The sequence below is a fragment of the Podarcis liolepis genome, assembly GCF_965112155.1.
Source record: "Podarcis liolepis genome assembly, chromosome: 14".
NCBI lineage: Eukaryota > Metazoa > Chordata > Lepidosauria > Squamata > Lacertidae > Podarcis > Podarcis liolepis.
Genome location: NC_139569.1, coordinates 23,695,215 through 23,713,602, shown reverse-complemented (window position 1 = coordinate 23,713,602; position 18,388 = coordinate 23,695,215). Strand labels below are relative to the sequence as shown.

Sequence of the window (18,388 nt, the reverse complement as noted above, 5' to 3'; positions counted from 1 at the left end):
GTCTTCCATGTTTATGGAAGACAGTCTTTCTCTGCTACGTGTGATCGTCAAAGAAGACTGGTGCTCAAAGATCTGCACTGGCAGACAATTTGCTACTGGGCCAAGTTCAAGGTTTTACTATTTGCATATAAAGTCCATTATGGGTTGAGTTGCCCATACTTGAGATTGACTGCACCACTTTGACTGCTTTGAACTGCAGAACTTGCATTTTTAGAAATGTCAGAAAATATCTGTTCCAATTTTACAAGAAGTCTGCCTTTTAGTAGGGCTGCACCTGCACATTGTTTTAGAAATCTGTTTAAATAAGTTTTCACTGATTTTATGGGGGTTTTTTTTAAAGTTCCCTGGATTTTAGTTGTGTTTTAGCCACTATTTTATTATGAACAGTGCTTGGAGTTTTGCTGTTTATTTGTTTATGCAGATCTATAAACTATTTTGCTGATGTAATGATGGGGTTCAAAAACAGAGCTGATGTAATGAGGATACAATCCTAAATATATTTACCTGGAAGAAAGCCCCACTCAACCAAATGTGATTTACTTCTAAGTGGACATGTACAGTATAGAATTGGTAACTGGGGACAGGTCTGCCGTTCCCCCTCTGCTGAATTTTAGACTGGAGCCTCCTCAGGGCCAGGACCTGTCCCCCAAGTATACTGGTAGAGTTCTTTAATACATACTACTGGTGAGTATTTTGGATTGTTTTTACTCTTGGTTATACTTATGTTCGGTAAATGCAACAGGCGGTCTTGCTGCTGTTGCTGTAAAAAAGCCACAGACCCCCCCCCCTCATTTCGGCCTCTCCTTTTCAAGCCCAAAATTCTGATAGCCAAGTACGTTTCCGAGCACAATTCAAAGTGTTGGTGCTGACCTTTAAAGCCCTAAACGGCCTCGGTCCAGTATACCTGAAGGAGCGTCTCCACCCCCATCATTCTGCCCGGTCGCTGAGGTCCAGCGCCGAGGGCCTTCTGGCGGTTCCCTCATTGCGAGAAGCAAAGCTACAGGGAACCAGGCAGAGGGCCTTCTCGGTAGTGGCGCCCGCCCTGTGGAACACCCTTCCAGCAGATGTCAAGGCGATAAACAACTACCTGACATTCAGGAGACATCTTAAGGCAGCCCTGTTCAGGGAAGTTTTTAACGTGTGATATTTTATTGTATTTTTGGTTTTTATGGAAGCCGCCCAGAGTGGCTGGGGAAGCCCAGCCAGATGGGCGGGGTATAAATAATAAATTATTATTATTATTATTATTATTATTATAAGCCCATCAACCCCCACCTTGCAGCTCAGCCAGCGCCTCCAGCTCGTCCGCAAACTGCTCCTCAAATTCATCTTCAATGCCATACAGCTCGTGCTCATCTTCTTCCATATGCAAGATCTCCTCCCTCCTTTGCGAGGCGGACGAAAAAAAAGGAGAAGGAATATATTTCTTTAAAAAGCTCAGTTCCACAAACTCTCTTGCTTTGTTGCTTGATGGTATGCAACGAAAAAGCAACCCCCTGCAAGAAAAGAAAAAAAAGCAAACCCGCTTTGCAACTGCAAACAGTACCTGCAACAGCCCAGCTGACTTTTCCTTTTTGTAAACCAGCGCGCGCGCTGTTTCAGTTCCGGGTGAACGTTCCATGCGGCGGAAGGCGCTGATTGGCCGGCGGGTCTCCTCCACGCGCTGCTCAGCGGCTGCTGCACTGCCCGGGCCTGCTGGCTGCAATGTAGCGCCGCCACGCGCGCCTTTGCATGGCGCACCAGCCCTCTGCTAGCGCCTTGCGCAAAGTTGCAGGTCGGTCGATCGATCCGCCCGGCTCGGTGCACTCCGTGCGGAGCGGGGCCGGCAGGGATGCGTGCACGCGCGTCTGCATGTCTGCATGCACGGGATGCATACGAAGGGCGCTGGAGGCGCAGCAATTTTTGCAAGCCTCCCAGTGCGGCGTGGGCGTCTTTGGGGTGGGAAGGGTGCATGTTGTTTTTCTGTCCCTTTATCCAAAGGATTTGGTAGCCGCTGATGTCGTGACGATGGCGGTGGGGAAGGGGTAAGCAGCCTCTACCTCAAAAGAAGCGCTTCTTTGAGGGGCTTCTCTTGCTTGACAGCCAAGCAGCCTCATCCGTCTCAAAGCGGGTTTAGGGCAAGTCTCTTAAAATAAATGTAAAGCGAGCATAATGGGGAAAAAAGCAAGATCTGGAGGCTCGGTGCTCCCTCCCTCTCTTTCCAGACTCTCCTGTCTGCGAGTTTTGTCAAGAGTCAAATAGGGCAGCCATTTAAGAACACAAGAGTCTCCTGGATCAGGCCACTGGCACATCTAGTCCAGCATACAGTTCTCGTAGTAGCCAAGTGGATGCCCCAGTCGGAAGCCTGAAAGCTTTGTATATCACCACATCTATTTTAAAAAATAATAATTTCCACATGCACAATTTGAAATAATTTTTTAAAAACAGAATACATTTCACAATAGCAAGAAAAAATCCAACCAGGTGAGCTGTGTGCCTGCACAGTCTGTTGCACAGGTGCTCAATGTGGATAGCTCTGAGGCCTCTCTTGCTCTAGGTGTGTGTTTTAAGCTATATGAAAACAGCTGCTTATTGTGGATAGTTAACTTTTTTTATTAAGGGACCACAATTTTACCTCCGCAGGAGAATACAATAGTACCCTCCCCAGCAGTCATTCCAGAAAGCAGCATAACAAGATGCAAAAGCAGCAAATACATATGTATTTATTCATTAAAATTCATATACTGCTTGGTTGTAAAACAAACAAACCTCAAAGTGGTTTCCAAAAAGAATAAAATAATGAAATTATCAATGAAAGCACTTGATAACTATTTAAAACATTATTATTATTTTTAAAATCAATGACAAGCTGAGAACCAGATTAAAACATGCCAATGTTCTACATGCCTGAGCGGGCTTACCTAAACAAAATATTTTAAGCAGGTGCCAAAAAGAGTCCAGTGATGTCAATACATAGTGAGTTCAAAAGTATGGGTGATGCCGTACTAAAAGATTCAATCAATCAATCAATCAGTCATTTACTGTGTTTGACTAAAAGTCATTACAAATTCAATTACAAATCCAGCAAGTCAATTAAAACCTGTTAAAAGAAATCCATAGATATGCACCCACTTACAATAAGTCAAATTAATGAATCGCCTTCACAGTCTACAGCATTGTCTTTTATGTAGTTAGCATGAATGTTTTTAGCGGCTTTTGCAAATAAGGCTGTTTTATATGTGACAAGCGGATCACAGTCAAATAAAAGCTAACATATTTTCACTTCAGGGTTCTGTCCCTGTAGCGGTGGCAGCATCTGCTCCAAAAAATCTCTTTCTGAGGTTTTGATAGAGTTGACAATGGAGTATATAATGGGGGAGATCTGCCTCACCTACCCCACAAATACAAAGTCTTAAATGCCTTGGAACATTTCTGTATCTCCCATCTAAGACTGGCGTAGGCATTGTTTGAAAACGGAGAGCTGTAAAGGCAGTTTTCAGGGAGGCAAAGGTAAGTGACTGCAAGTATTGAGCTCTGGTGTGGTGAGATTTCAGCAAATAGTACCAATGGGAAAATTTTGAGATATGGATTAGAGATAAATCTTGCCCGTTAGCCTGTTCATAAACCCAATCCCTGAGCAGTCTTTTCACTCCAGGGAATATAAAATCTGTTGTCAGGTTTTTATTGAGGCTGGCAGGTCTTGTACTAACTTGGCCCAACCGCCCTTCTTCCACTGTTCCTCCAGGCAGAGTCTAGGCAAGCGGTCTTCTGGCGTATCCAGACAAAAAGCAGTTGTCTCTGCCCTAGCCTTTAGACTTTTCCTCAGCATTTGATACAATTGACAGATTGATTTATTGCAATTTCTTAAGCACACCTGACATTTGTCTTTAGGGCTTCATCCATACCTGGGCTTTAGTTCTCAGCAAGTGTCCATTAATGCATTAACCAGTGTTGATGAGCATGCACAGAGTAATTTGCCTCTCCAACAGAATTACTCTGAACAGCTTTCCTAAATCTAGGTCAGAAGGGAAGAACACTTTTTGGATCAGAAACTCAGAACTGCACCTCTCTTTCCCTCTCTAAGGGTCCATCGCTATGGAGCCTGTGAGCATCGATAACTTGTCCATTCTGTACCAAAGTGCGGACTTCATTGTGGTTAACAAACACTGGGATGTCCGCATTGACAGCAAAATGTGGTATGAAAAGCTCACCCTGCAGAGCCAGTTGAAATATCGGTTCCCTGAGCTTGCGGACCCAGACACATACTATGGCTTCCGGTGAGTAGTTTGTAAGAAGGCTCTCTGTTTACTTAATGTGTGGGATAACAGTATGAAACAGTTTTAGTCAAACAATTTATGAACTTGGTTATTAGCAGCTGCCAGGTTATATAGCACAGAAATGGGAAACTTTACAAGCACTGACTCCTGCATTATGGTAAAAAAATGTATGGACCCTTGCAATTGCTGAAACCCATAAATGTATAGACCTATAAACTACAGGCAGCAACCTCTTAGCACCTAGGCACAGACCTACTCTGTAAAATGGGTATTATATGGCTAGTAATGTGAGCTGGAAATTTTCTAGAGCAATAAATGGATGCTGATTGCAAAAACTGTACTAGGTAAGCCTGTCAGTTTTAAGTGTTTTTTTGCTTTGCTTACTAAATGCAATTAAAATAAATTTGTTACATTAGATTGCTCTCCAGAGCAATGCAAACTGGCGACTTCCAGATTCAAATCGTTCTATGCAAGCCTAATTTCAGTTCTAAATTTTGTGGAAAACCCAAGATGACAAGTGCAAAGTGCATTTTAGTGTAAATGAGGAAGGTGTTTGTTTGTTTTTTAAAGTGATTTGAGGTCAAGGCCAGATTTCCCAAAGTTCACAGAACCTTTGTTTGGAATTGTTTTACTTCTGCTACATACTTTGAAAAGTTGTTTGTTTGTTCGCTGTGATTTATATACCTCTTAAGACATTGTAACCAAATCAATTAGGTCAAGGATAATCTTTTCATTTGTACTTGGATTCTGTTGGAAGCCATTTTGAATCAAGATGGCAGACTGAACCTCTCAGGCTGTTAATAATAGATAAATCTTGTGATCTTCCAGGTTTTGCCACCAGCTGGATTTCTCCACCAGCGGGGCCCTTTGCGTGGCGCTCAACAAGGCAGCTGCTGGAAGTGCCTACAGATGCTTCAAGGAACGGATGGTGACCAAAGCCTACCTTGCGCTGGTGAGCCACCATGTTTGTCAAGTTCCCTTCTAGCTATGAATCAGGTGAAAGGCTGTGTCCCATTCTGGATGCTGCACTTTATGAATGGTGAAGGCCAGGGCTGGCTGACTCTGTGGCGCCCTGTCAATATTGCTGCTCTGCAAATTCAGAATTGCAAGGTCTCTTCATGACAGTCATACCCTTCTATGATTATGCAGTAATCTTAGAAAAATACAATAAAAGTTAAGGATACACTGCCTTCCAGCTAGGTTACTATTTTCTGCGCACATATAGAGGCAAATGATTTGGAGTGCTCCAATACAGTCTTCCAGAGTGACTGAAGTTGTGTCTTCCTTGAAGTTCCATTGTATGTAACAAAATTTGCACATCATTCTCTCGAATAACAATAATAATTTATTATTTATACCCCGCCCATCTGACTGGGTTTCCTCAGCCACTCTAGGTGGCTCCCAACAGAATATTAAAAACACAATAAAACATCAGACATTAAAAACTTCCTTCATCAGGGCTGCCTTCAGATGTCTTCTAAATGTCAGGTAGTTGTTTTTCTCTTTGACATCTGGTGGGAGGGCGTTCCACAGGGCGGGTGCCACTACCAAGAAGGCCCTCTGCCTGGTTCCCTGTAGCTTTGCTTCTTGCAGTGAGGGAACCTCCAGAAGGCCCTCGGAGCTGGACCTCAGTGTCCGGGTATAATGATGGGGGTGGAGACGCTCCTTCAGGTATATTGGACCGAGGCCGTTTAGAGCTTTAAAACTCAGCACCAACACTTTGAATTGTGCTCAGAAACGTACTGGGAGCCAATGTAGCTCTTTCAGGACCGGTGTAATATGGTCTCAGAGCACCTTGTGCTTTCAGTATTCCTAAATGCTTAGCTTTGGAGCATACTGAACAACTCTTCCTGCCCACCTTCTCCAGAGTTACCCTAGGGGTTAACCCTTAATGGCTGACTTGCCTTCTTTCACTCTGATTGGCTCTGGTCAGCACAAAGCATGAGAAGACTTCTTAGCAGCTAAAAAACTCCCCTTTCTTGCTGGTTGGGGCTCTAGGATAGTGGAGGCAGGGAATCTGCTGTTCCAAAGTATGGGTGCTGCTGCACTAAAAGATGATCTACAGGATCTGCTATGATTCACCCATCTTCCCACAAAACACAAGGTCACGTTCATGTGCCCAATCCACACTTTTCCACAGGAGGTGAAAAAGATTTTCAATGAGCACTTTTAACATTTATATTTTTTTCCCCAGCCATGAAAACGGCATGTGTTTCTGGCCAGCACTGTTGAAACAGACCCGGACAGCCAGTAGGGCGTCAGACGTCAGCTGGCGTTCATATTTTTATCTTGATCCCTTTTGGGTGTCCCACTGACACGCGAGGCAAGGCCATCTGTAGGATGGGTGCCTAGTGACTGGCCGCCTGTGACTTAAACATTACTTCTTTAAAAGGGAAAGATTAAAAAAGGCATTAAGTAGAAGTGAGTAGCAGATTGGCAGGAAATGAGGTTGGTTTTGCAACTGGTCGCAGCTAGGAAGAGAGAATCCTTGCATGTCAAAGAGGACAAAGAGGACTCAGGGTGTGGGGTGGTTGTGTGTGTGTGTGTGTATATATATATGTATGTATGTATGTATTTGTGTGTATATATATATATATATATATGTGTGTGTGTGTGTGTGTGTGTATGCCAGTTTTGAGGCTGTTCCTCACCTAGGTAATTTTGTATTTCTGGGTTGAGTACCCAACATCTTTCAGAGGTGCATTACCACTACCCTAAAGAAAATGATACAGTCCATGATGCTTTTTCCTTTTCCTATCCTCAGATCTTGTTCCCCACTGCTGATCTAAAGCTTTCTATTCCCTGCCTCTCCCTTTACCCAAGTAACTTCCTGGGATTTTCGTTAGCTGGAATAACAATAATATAATACATTATTATTAACAGCATTTATACAATGTATAATATAGGGGTTTTTTTATGACCTTTAACAACTACCCTGTAAGGTAGGAAGGAATTATTATCTCCATATTGCATAAAAGGGTGCAGTGAGATTGAGATGTCTTGGGCCATGAAGTGAGTTCACTGCATTACACGTACTGTCACCATCGGCTCTCACCGTTATGCCATGCCCGCCTCTGGCTATGTTAAACATCTGATGTGGATGCATGATGTAGCCACAGGATGAAAAAGCCACAGTGAAGAGCATGTGGAAGCACATTATGTGTGTTTTTCCTACCCCTGTGACATATTTGACCTCCCCTTCTTACTCCCCTGCATCAGATAACCTGTGACTCACACCTGGGATTCCAAGCGGAATTCTGCACACCTGAAATTAGGACAGGCCTGTACACATGCTGTACATTTAAAGCACATGGCTTCCCCTCAAAGAATCCTGGGAGCTGTGGTTTACCCCTATGGCATTTTTAAACTTAAAATCCATTGTTGTATATTGTTTTCAATGTTTGTTTTGCTATTGGGATTGTAGTTCCATTTGTGTTTCACAAGCTGGTCTCTGGCCGTAATAAATTTCATGTTCATGTCCCCCTCATAGAGCCACAATTCCGAGCACCCTCAGCAAATTACAGTTCACAAGATTCTTTGGGTGGGGGTGGGGTGGGGTGGGGGAGAAAGCTAGGTGCCTTCCATGTGTGTTTAAACGTGGTTTTAAATGTATGATGTGGATGTCACCAAAGCTTGCCGTGGCTTTTTGTTAAACGTGAGAGACAACAAGGGTGGCACAAAGACTCTGCAGATGCTGAATCCATTCAGGAAGCAGAGCTAATCTGCCGCAGATGAAATCCTCCCGGGCCAAGCGGATTATGTGTCTCTCTCAGCTTCTGTGGATGGGAAGAGCTTAACGCAGCCTGGTCACGGGGAAACCATGCTGATCCGCGCAGTCTGGAATGGAAAAAAGCTTATTTGCTGAGAGCATGGATCTTCAAAGGAAAAAGATGTGCCTTTCCCCGGCAGTGTTACATCTCCTCCAAAACCAAGAGTCTGGTGCCCTCTTGGCTTTGGGATTGAAGAGCTGGGCAAGTCTGCCAGTTTTGGCTTCTCTGCATTTCTCACTTTCACAGTCTCATGTTCCGTTTGCCACATTTCTGCATCAGTTTGCAAACTTCTTTTTAAACAAGTCATCCTGAAAACCTTACATGCACATCACAGTGTGATTTTTTAAATCTCCCAGTAAAACACATCTTTGCAAGCAAGTTTGTTTTAATGTATGCATTTTTGCGTCCATGATTCCCTGATAGCCTTTTTTTTTTGGCTTGGAGAACTGCATTCCAGAATTTGCAAAAGTGCAAATTCCGAAAAGCAGCTGTATGTTCATGTTCTGGCCTGGGAATTTGATTCACATACTAGACGAAATTCTCACCTATCTCTGTACGGACTACAACAGGTGTGTCCCAAAGCTCAACAACTTTGACCTGCTTCCCTACAAAAAGCTCAACAACTCTGAACTACCCCCCCAATGGGTAGATCACTGCCAGTCCCCCCCCCCCCGGGAGTAGATCACAGTCTCTTGGGAGTTGGATGTCCCTGGACTACAACTCCCAACAGGGCTGCTGGGAGTTGTGCTCCAAAAGGCACCAGGTTGAGGGAGACTGGTTTAGAGGAACTTACTCCCGGTAAGTGTCTGAAGTGAGGATGAGGGTGGGGGGAACTTGTGGACTCCAACTCCCAGCAGCCCCAGCAGCTAGCATAGTCAGTGGCGAGGGATGATGACACGCTTTGTAGTCCAGCGACACCTGGAGGGCCCTAGGTTCCCCAATCCTGATTTAAAGTAAGGGAAGTTAAGATGTCCCTATACAGCAGTTCTGCAGGTATATGGCTTTGCAAGTGATATTGACCTGTTCCCCTTTTACAGTTGGGAAACTGAGGCTGGTGTTTTTTTCATGTTAAGACTCAGGGTGTTGTGACAAAATGCATCCTCTGCTTGGCAGGTGAGGGGCCACATCCAAGAGGCGAGGATGACGATCCACTATGCCATCGGGAAGAACACGACAGAAGGCTTGACACACATGATGTGCATTGAAGGAACAGAGGGTAGGGCTGCCACCACCCTTTCATGCCCCCTTTGTCATTTTCATTGTAGCACTGAGGCATTGCATCGTCAGAAAACTTTGAGCTTTGCAGATGTTTTGAAAATTGACTTTGCTTTTAACTCGTTAATTCCAACATTTCTAACAGGTTGTGAAAACCCCAAACCTTGCCAGTCGGAGCTAACAGTGCTTGAACATGGCCTTTACAGTGGCGATCCAGCAACGAAAGTGCTTCTGCAGCCCCTCACAGGTAAAAGGACTCCTGCTCCTTCATTGCACTGGCACTGGAATGGCCTTTGCCACAATGCAATGTGTGCTTCTATTTCCAGGCTGTCAAGTCAGGCCAGTTCAGCAAGGCCAGTTCTCCACTCATCTGTGCCTCAGAAAAGTTTATTTACTTGTATATCTAATTGATTTTTATTGAAGTTTTTTCATACAAACAAGAAGTATATAATAACAAATGTGGCATGCAAAACAAATCTTGAATGTGAACTTAGTCCTTGTGCTGCTTGTTGACATACATAAAAAATACACAAAAATAGATAAGGTGCAGAAACAGCAGTCTGGAAGACCAAAGGAAGTAATTTATACATTTTTAAGCTAAAGGCCAAAAGTGTTTCGGTATAATACACGTTTCTGCACTTTCAGAAAAGAAAATTCAAGGCGGAGTACAACTTATTAGAATAAAAACAGCCGAAAAGCTTTGTTAAGACATCAATAAGTACCGATTGGTTTTAAAAAAAGAGAGAATTCATGTTACACAGGCCTGTCTAAAACAGTATCGTTTTCAGAAGCTGCTGCCAGTCCGTGCAGGGAATACTGAGCATGGACTGATTGGTCTGACTCAGCATAAGGCAGCTTCCTAATGGGGATGTGCAAAGGGTTTGTCGGTGAAACGTCACCGCCAGAATTGGATGAAACATTTTACATGTCTCATGGAAGCGACCTGTGTCTCCCTGTCCTTGTAGGAGGGTGAGCTGATAGCCGAAAGGGTCTCTGTTCTAAAAAAAAATTGGCATTGTCCTTTCTGCCCCTCCTCAGGAAGAACCCACCAGCTCCGCGTCCACTGCAGCGCCATCGGGCACCCGGTGGTGGGCGACTTCACGTACAGTTTCAAGAAGGACAGTGGCCCTTACCGCATGATGCTCCATGCCTACTACTTGCGCATCCCGACCAGCAAGGAGCTTATTGAGGTGATCGCGCCCGACCCTTTTGTCCCCACCGTGGACAGCAACTGGGCCCCACGGCGTGCCACGCACCAGTTGGAGGAGCTGATCCAAGAACTGAAGGACCAGAGCGTCCTGGCGGAGGAAGGCCGTCAGGAGAATCTGCTTGGGAGCCCAAGCCCGGAGGCCCCGCAGGAAGCCAAGAGCCCTGAGGTGGAGGAGTTGGAGCAGGAGCAGCAAGGGAAATGTGAGCAGTGGCTGGCCGAGTGGGCCCTGGAATGACATGACCCATGGATCCCTCGTGGTCGGGAAACCCCGAATCTTTATACCTGGTCTCTACCGCTGATTCCTGCCAGAAGCTTTTCCAGGCCTGACTCCCAGCACCTGTCGTCTTGTTCACTCCCAACATTCCTCGGAAATGCCTCTGTGAGGGTCGCGTTCCCAAACTGGAATTTTGACTGTGTGCTTGATCAGCTTTTTAACCCCGTGCCCTCAAGCTGGCTCGTTTTAGTTGCCGGATGTGGAAGATTACGGACTGTGGTCAGACAGGCCAGGTTTGTGCCCTGATATTGACACTCTTAAGCCATTGGATTAACGCAATTGGGGCACTGTCTCTCAGGGTGATGTCAAGTCATACTTAGAGTAGACCCATTGGAATCAGTAGCCTTAAAATTGCTCATCAGTAATACTAAACATTTTCTTTGTTCCTATATAAGCCATACTAGAGACTTTCAGAGACGAGCCACATAGTTGGCTCTGAATTTCCTAGCAGCCAGTGCAAATAGAGAGGCACACAAGGTAACAGAATTTGATTGATTGATTGATTGCGTCAGATCCCACCTTTTTCTCCAAGGAGCTCAAAGTGACATATATGTGCATGGTCCTTTCCCATCTCATTTAATCACCACAACAACCCTGTGAAGTAGGTTTGGCCGAGAGGCAGTGACTGGCCCAGTGTCACCCAGTGAGCTTTATGGCTGAGTGAGCACTTGAACCCTGGTCTCCCAGGTTTTAGTTTGACACTTTAACCCAGGGTTTCCCCAACGGGTCTCCAGCTGTTTTTGGACTACAACTTCCATCGTTCCTAGCTAACAGGACCAGTGGTCGGGGTTGATGGTAGTCAAGAAACAGCTGGAGACCCAAGTTTGGGAAACTCTTCTCTAACCGCTTTGCCACGCTGGCCGATTTTCCTTGTCCCACAGCGAAAAGCACACAAACTCACTTGATGTAAAAAATAATAATAACATTGTGGTTAAACTCAGACAGGTACTTTACATGAGGATATTTGTCTAGAGCAGGTACGTCCAACTCCCAAGAGACTGCGATCTACTCCCAGCACAAAAAAGTGGCAGGGATCTAAGTCATTTTAGGGGTTTGGGTCAAAGTTGAGCTTTTTTTAGGAGTTCAGGTCAAAGTTCTTGAGCTTTTCTTAGGGGGCAAGGTTGGCGTTGAGATCATTTGGGGGAGGGCGCAAAGCAGAGGTGATTATTTTAAGGTGGAAGCGCCGAAAAACGCGCTGGGCAGTGCTAACTCTGAATTCTGGTTTAGTGATCCTGCACGACTGAAGGAAACAGTGAGGGGGCAGGGCTGGATACATTCATTTTACAGCTGCTCTTCTCAAGAAAACAGAAATGAACTAGCAATCGACCGCGATCTACCGCTATCACCTGGGGATAGACCTGGACATCCCTGGTCTAGAGGATGCTGAGTAACGTAGTGAACAGTGTCCTCTATAACCATTTTACACAAAAGACTCAGAAATGCTGTCCCATAGGTAGCTCCTTCTAGCAGCCTTACAAAGGTAATAGCACTAAGTCTTAGCTTTGCAGAAGCAATTCTATGCGGAGCCAAAGTAACTCTCAGCCTATTATTAGTCTGGGTGTTGTTCAGATTTCCTTTCTAAAGGAAGCATTGACCTGTTGGCATCTCTGCTGTTTGCAGACATGCTGTTCAGGCTAGAGTGCAAATCCAGCCACCAAACAACCGTAACGGGATGCTAATGCTTCGCGTCTGGTTTCCGTCGCTCACCCTTCAATTCCCCCAAACAAGTTACTGCTTTGTGTATGACTGCTAGGGAACCTGGTAATGAGATGATCACATCTAGTGGCTGATAGATGTCAGTGGGTCTTCTCTGAGGGCGATGCATGCTGGACGTCGCCCTCAGCCTCTGCTGCCCTCAGGGGAATCTGTGGGGAAAGTGTCAGAAAAAAGGGACCACTTGACCTGCTGAAACCCCACCCCCCGCCTGCCTTCAGCCACAGAGATTCACTCCCCTTTTCATCTGTCTTTCATTTTGGATAATAACCAATGCATGAGGAGGCTTGTCACATAACTGTCTCTTGGACTCTGAAGCAAAAAAATGGATGAAAGAAACCAGGAAAATCTCCTTTCCTTTTTTAGTGGGGTCCCCCAGCAGGGCACCCATAGGTATCTCAGAACCCTTAGATAATACTCTGCTCCCCAACACCTGTCAAGCATTCTTGACCCTCTTAATTTTTTTAAAAAATGAGGACTTTGGGGGAAATTACTTCCTTGAGGGTGCCTGTTTTTTCACCTGTGTTTTGTTTTTTTAGGGTGGGTGGGGAACACTGTTTAGATGCTTTCCTTGTTGCTTTGAGAGAGAAGTCTGAGTACCAACAGTTTTTCTTCTGCAGATTGGGTGCTTTGTGGTGCCCACACCTATTCCTTAGATTTCCAAATGTGCCCCTAGGCCTGAAAAAGTTGCAGACCCCTTTCTGGTTAAGGTTTTCCCCTACTTCTCTCTCCCCTAGAGCTCTTTTCCTGGCTGACCTTTGCCTTCACTTCCCATAGAAAGAAAGCTTTTGGCAATTTTAGATCAGCCATCTTGCATTTTTTTCATGTTATGTGGATGTCTGGAAGGGTATGTATGTGGGTTTCAGTTTTTATCTGCCCTGCAGTAGCAGCTGATGGTGGTGATGATAACAATCCTTTTCTAGGGCATTGTAACAACTGCTCCACAACATACTTGTGTGTGTTTGTGTGTCTGTCTTTTTAAAAATCACCTTTGAGCTCATTTTCCTATGCAGGTTTTAGGATGACTTTACATCAGGGGTTTCAGTGCCCTTGTTCATTTTATTGTGCCCATGAATCTTCTGAGCCCCAGTGCCCCATTTGCCATGAAAACACATTGAGCAGAAAAAAGGAAGTTGGAATAGTGACGCTCTTTCCCACTTCCTCCTTCAGCTCTATGTGCTTTACAGTTCCACCGGACCTGACTTTTACCAGATCCTGTGCGCATCTTCTCTTTCTGTCTTTGGAGAGGGGAGCTGATCTGGGTTTAGAAGGGGGAGAGAAGTGATCAGAGAGTGTCCACAACACTTACTCAAAAGTCCCTATGTGCTAATTGGTTTCTTTAAAGATGGTGACCCCTGCCTTAAATTGACACACTCTCTTGTGCATAGACACACATGCATACTGCCTTCCTTCCCCATGTCATATCTAGCTGGTGAAGCTAGCTTTGTGCTCTTTGAATCCTGATTTGTGCCTGGAGACCCGTGCAGTCAAGAGGCATGCATTTTCTCATTGTGGCACAGAAAGGGTAGCGTCCTTTCCCTCCTCCATCTTTATTTTGAAACAAAGGGAGCATCTGATCTTCACAGCTAGGGTTGAAAACGTGCCTTACGAGGGATTCCAGGGAACTGCAAGTCCTACACTGCATGCAGGTTCTGTCTCCTTATTCCTGCATGTGTCCTTCCAGCCCTCACGATAGAGACTTCGTTTTCCTTGTGAAATCCCATTTCCTTGTGAAACCTCTTAAAGCCTTGCCAAATTTTCCCAAAAAGGATGCTGCATCCAAGTGTAGATTGTGCCGTTGATATTTGTACACATTATGTTATGCAAGTAGAATTTAAACTGATCATAGGAGGTTTTTTTTAGGCAGTGCTGTGCATATATAGAATATTGCTCATAATGCCCACTAACTTATGTTTGGATTTGGGAGGGAGGGACATGGAACAGTTCTCACCACTAGAGGGCACCATTCATATTGTAAAGATAGTCCTGGTTCTCTGACTGCCATCCTTTGACAGAGATAATTATATGGAAATGATTAATCTCCCCCATTTATTTTGCAGAAGACCCTTTAACACACTCTTAGAAGAAGGAAAGCAGTAGGGAAATAGAAAAAGGAAGATTTAAAGAGTTTTTACAAAACGATGAGCTTCAATTGTTAGTAAAACATGGTTGATAAAAAACAGCATTTACATTTGCATTGTAAATTAAATCAAGGCACAAACTTTAGCAGCTCGAGGGCTTTTTGCAAGATGACCAATTTTTATTTATTTTCCAGATATGCAGAAATAACCTTCCATGAGCTGCCTGCACTAAATATTTATACTGTATCGCAGTCTTAAGCATCCATGCTTCATTAGGTTTCTGATGCAATAGTATGCCCTCGTGGCAATAAAGATGGGCTTGTCAGTAATTGCAAGTGATTACTGGATCTCCCAGAGGATGGGGCAGAAATCTTCCAAAGTTATTCTCAGGGCACACAAACTCTGGGTTGTTTATTGCTGTGTCCACCCTGTTTCTTTATAGAAATTTCCATGGAAGTTGTTCTCATTTTTCAACTGTCTGTTTTGTAGCAAGTTGTATTTAAGCACATTGGGGAGAGGCCTTGATTACACTGATATGCAACAATTATCACTTTGCAGGGCTGACCATATCATTAGGCAGAGCAAGGCAGACTGTGTCCTGGCCAGGCCTGCATCTCTTACAGAGATTTTCACAAGAAACAAATATTTTCCTTCAAACAGGATAGGTGAACCTCTAAGAAGAACAACTCACCCCTTGAGCGAAAGACCAAAGCCAAAGTAAAACCCCAAAGATGGGCAAGATGGGCCATTTCTCTCCAGGGAGTGTCACCACCTAGCTATTGGGTGAGCTCCTTTTTCTCTGTCCCAGCTCCTGCCAACCTAGCAGTTCAAAAGCATGCCAGTGCAAGTAGATAAATAGGTACCGCTGTGGCAGGAAGGTAAACGGCATTTCCGTGCGCTCTGGCACTCGTCACGGTGTCCTGTTGCACAGAAGCGGTTTAGTCATGCTGGCTACATGACCCGGAAAACTGTCTGTGGACAAGTGCTGGCTCCCTCGGCCTGAATGTGAGATGACCGCAGCAACCCCATAGTCACCTTTGACTGGACTTAACCATCCAGGGATCCTTTACCTTTTTACCTACTTTTACATGGGATATTGCTTATGGTCAATGAAAGCCCAAGCAGGGATTGATACTGGAGGAGTAGGGCCAGGAGGCTAACTTTGACACCTGAGAACACAAAAAAGCAGAAGCAAAACAAATACATATTTCATTTGAAATGGACCTTCCTGCTGAACGTGAAGCATAGATCCTCATTTTTAAAGGGAAAAGGGAGAGAAGTCTTTTCCCAAAGTGTTGAATGCCACAAGTAGTTTAACAAGATGCGCTATTTTATATGCTTACAGGTAAACAGATGGGTGATTTCCTGCAAGATCTTGCGAGATCTCATCAAAGTCTTGCAAGATGTCTAGGAGAGCAAAATGTCTCTTGAGATTTGGCAGAGATCTTGCAAGCTCTTTCAGGGACCAATGCCAGAAGTGTGTCTCCACAAGCGGCAGAGGTGACACAGATGGTGGTACAGCTGCAGTGCCACTGGAGATGGTGCTGTTGTGGTGTGGCAGAGCAGGGTGGCACTTCCTGTTTTGCCTCGAGTGGCAAAATGGGACATACCACCCCTGACCTCAGGATTCCAGAACTGACAGAGCTGTCAGTTCGGAGGGAAAGAAGGCAAGGACCCACAGCCCAAGTGGGGCTCGCTAGCTTGGGGAGGAGTTGTGTGATTCTTCAGGCCTGCATCCTGGCCAGGCCTGTGCCTTTATATACAAACACTTCATGGGAAAAGCAGCCTAACATCATCTCACCTGAAGCTCAGCTGGAATGACATTGGACCACGGGTGCCATTTTGTGTGAGTTGCTTGCTTGATTGGTGTGAGGCTGTTTTTCTAGGATTGGCAAATATTATGTCTCTGGAAGGCGAAACCATTCCATCTTTAATGCCCCATGGACCAAACTGCAAAATAGCCTGACTTTTCCCATAGCATGTTCCAAAGTAGTTGGGCTAATTTTTTGCTGTGCTTTTATCCAATGTTGCAAGGAGAACTAGAAATGAAGATATATTTTCCTTAACCTGTTATTTTATTAATTGTGAGAAAGAGATATCTATTTTAGGATAAAATGTTCACAGTGGCCAGTGCACACTTTGAATGGTGGCATGACATCTGTTTCTGCTATATATTATCACCCCGGGCTTCTAAGTTGGCATTGTTGTCTGTTTGCTAGCAGTGTAAAGTCACCTATTTGTATATATATATTTGTGTGTGTGTGTGTATTTTAAAAATGATGTAATGTGGAACTTCATGTTCTCATGACACTCTGTAAGGTTTCAAAATACTACTTGTTATTTATTGTTTTGCATTTGTGGACAAAACCGAAATAAACCACACAGGATAAACATTGTCAGTGGCTTATAAATCTTACACAAATGGGGGCACAGTGCCTTTTAGTGGCACATTTAAGTGTGCTGTTATTAGATCAGGGGTTCCCAAACTCTGGCCAGTGGATGAACTTCCTTCATGTGGTCCACACATTCCTGTAAAAAACCATTTACAGCATCTAGTACAGTGCATTACAATTGCTGCAACAGGAAGAAAAACTACCAAGTGGTCCTTAGCAGTTTTCAAGTGGTCCATGGGGGCAGGGAATTTGGGAGCCACTGGACTAGGTTCTTCAAGGTCAGCCCTAAGCTCCTTTTCACTCTTGTCTTCAAACAAGCAGCAATTATTTCATGGTGTGTTGGAAAGTTCTTGGTTTACATTGTTAAAAAGCAATTAGCGTTCTCAGTTAGCATTTGTTGGAAGATCCAGGGTGGATAAAAGAAAGGACTTCTCCATACAGTGCATAGCTAAACTATGGAACGCTCTCCCACAGCAAGGCAGCGATGGTCACCTACCTAGACTGCTTTAAAAGAGGATTAAGCAAATTCATGGAAGAGAGGGCTATTGGTGGCTGCAAGCCTTGATGGATATGTTCTGCCTCCACAAACAGCATCAGCAATGCTTCTGAATTACCAGAAATCACAAGAGGAAAGAGGACTCTTTTGCTCAGGTCCAGCTTACTGGCTCCCACAGGCACCTGGCTGGTTACTATGAAACCGGAATGCTGGTTTAGATCAGGAGTCAGCAAACTTTTTCAGCAGGGGGCCAGTCCACTGTCCCTCAGACCTTGTGGGGGGCCGGACTATATTTTGCGGGGTGGTGGTGGATGAACGAATTCCTATGCCCCCCAAATAACCCAGAGGTGCATTTTAAATAAAAGCACTCATTCTATTCATGTAAAAACACTAGGCAGGCCCCACAAATAACCCCAAGATGCATTTTAAATAAAAGGGTACATTCTACTCATGTAAAAACATGCTGATTCCTGGACCGTCCGCGGGCCGGATTTAGAAGGCGATTGGGCTGGATCTGGCCCCTGGGCCTTAGTTTGCCTACCCATGGTTTAGATGATTCCACTTTGGGGGGAAACAGCAGACTCTTCTTATGTTTAAATTACATTGCAAATGGATTTAGCGTGTACTGTGGTAGGAAGCTAGAGTTGTATGCATGCAGTCCAAAGAACCTTATGACATACTTTATGACAGATAGGCTTTTCACAGCACATATGAGAGATTGCATAGTTAAATTCTCTTTTTTAAAAACTTATTGGACTCAGAAAAGTAGTGTGGCAGGGAAAAAGAGGTGCTAGAGGACCTTTTCTCCCTGCTGTGCTACCTTCCTGCATACAGGGTGTGCTTCCCTTTAAGCTTCTCGCCCTCCTCCAGAACAGATAAGGAAGAGCCAATGGTCTGGGAGACTAGAGAAATGTTTAAGGTCAAGCACAACCCATGCACTGCTCATGCTGCCCTTGCAATGATAAGGTAAGCTCAGCATC

At 44.7% G+C, this 18,388-nt stretch overlaps 2 protein-coding genes across 4 annotated transcripts in view; one reads left to right on the top strand and one right to left on the bottom strand.

Annotated features, from left to right (window-relative positions):
* Positions 1-1,651, bottom strand: part of CHTF18 (chromosome transmission fidelity factor 18) — a 36,129-nt gene extending 34,478 nt beyond the window's left edge. For both annotated transcript variants that reach the window (XM_083476199.1, XM_083476198.1), the window contains exons 1-2: positions 1,547-1,651; positions 1,276-1,385 (exon numbers count right to left, since the gene is read on the bottom strand). In XM_083476199.1, the coding sequence (XP_083332325.1) occupies positions 1,276-1,366 (91 nt within the window). In that variant the 5' untranslated portion in view covers positions 1,367-1,385; positions 1,547-1,651. The remainder of the gene's footprint in view (positions 1-1,275; positions 1,386-1,546) is intronic.
* Positions 1,652-1,664: 13 nt separating this feature from the next.
* Positions 1,665-16,914, top strand: RPUSD1 (RNA pseudouridine synthase domain containing 1). 2 transcript variants are annotated; one of them, XM_083476203.1, is made up of 7 exons: positions 1,667-1,774; positions 3,268-3,489; positions 4,064-4,256; positions 5,085-5,208; positions 9,140-9,242; positions 9,387-9,488; positions 10,280-16,914. In XM_083476203.1, the coding sequence occupies exons 3-7, from the start codon at positions 4,075-4,077 to the stop codon at positions 10,684-10,686; spliced, it is 918 nt and encodes a 305-aa protein (XP_083332329.1). In that variant the 5' UTR covers positions 1,667-1,774; positions 3,268-3,489; positions 4,064-4,074; the 3' UTR covers positions 10,687-16,914. The 2 variants fall into 2 exon arrangements, with proteins under 2 accessions (XP_083332328.1, XP_083332329.1); XM_083476202.1 differs by lacking the exon at positions 3,268-3,489 and having other exon boundaries at positions 1,665-1,774.
* The last annotated feature ends 1,474 nt before the right edge of the window (positions 16,915-18,388 follow it).

What these genes read in the sequence shown, in the direction of transcription:
- RPUSD1 (XM_083476202.1), top strand. Translation starts at nt 1,732, where the DNA reads ATGGCGCACCAGCCCTCTGCTAGCGCCTTGCGCAAAGTTGCAG. An exon ending in CGCCTTGCGCAAAGTTGCAG is followed by an intron (nt 1,775 to 4,063) that starts GTCGGTCGATCG and finishes TCCCTCTCTAAG; the next exon opens with GGTCCATCGCTATGGAGCCT. An exon ending in GTGCATTGAAGGAACAGAGG is followed by an intron (nt 9,243 to 9,386) that starts GTAGGGCTGCCA and finishes CATTTCTAACAG; the next exon opens with GTTGTGAAAACCCCAAACCT.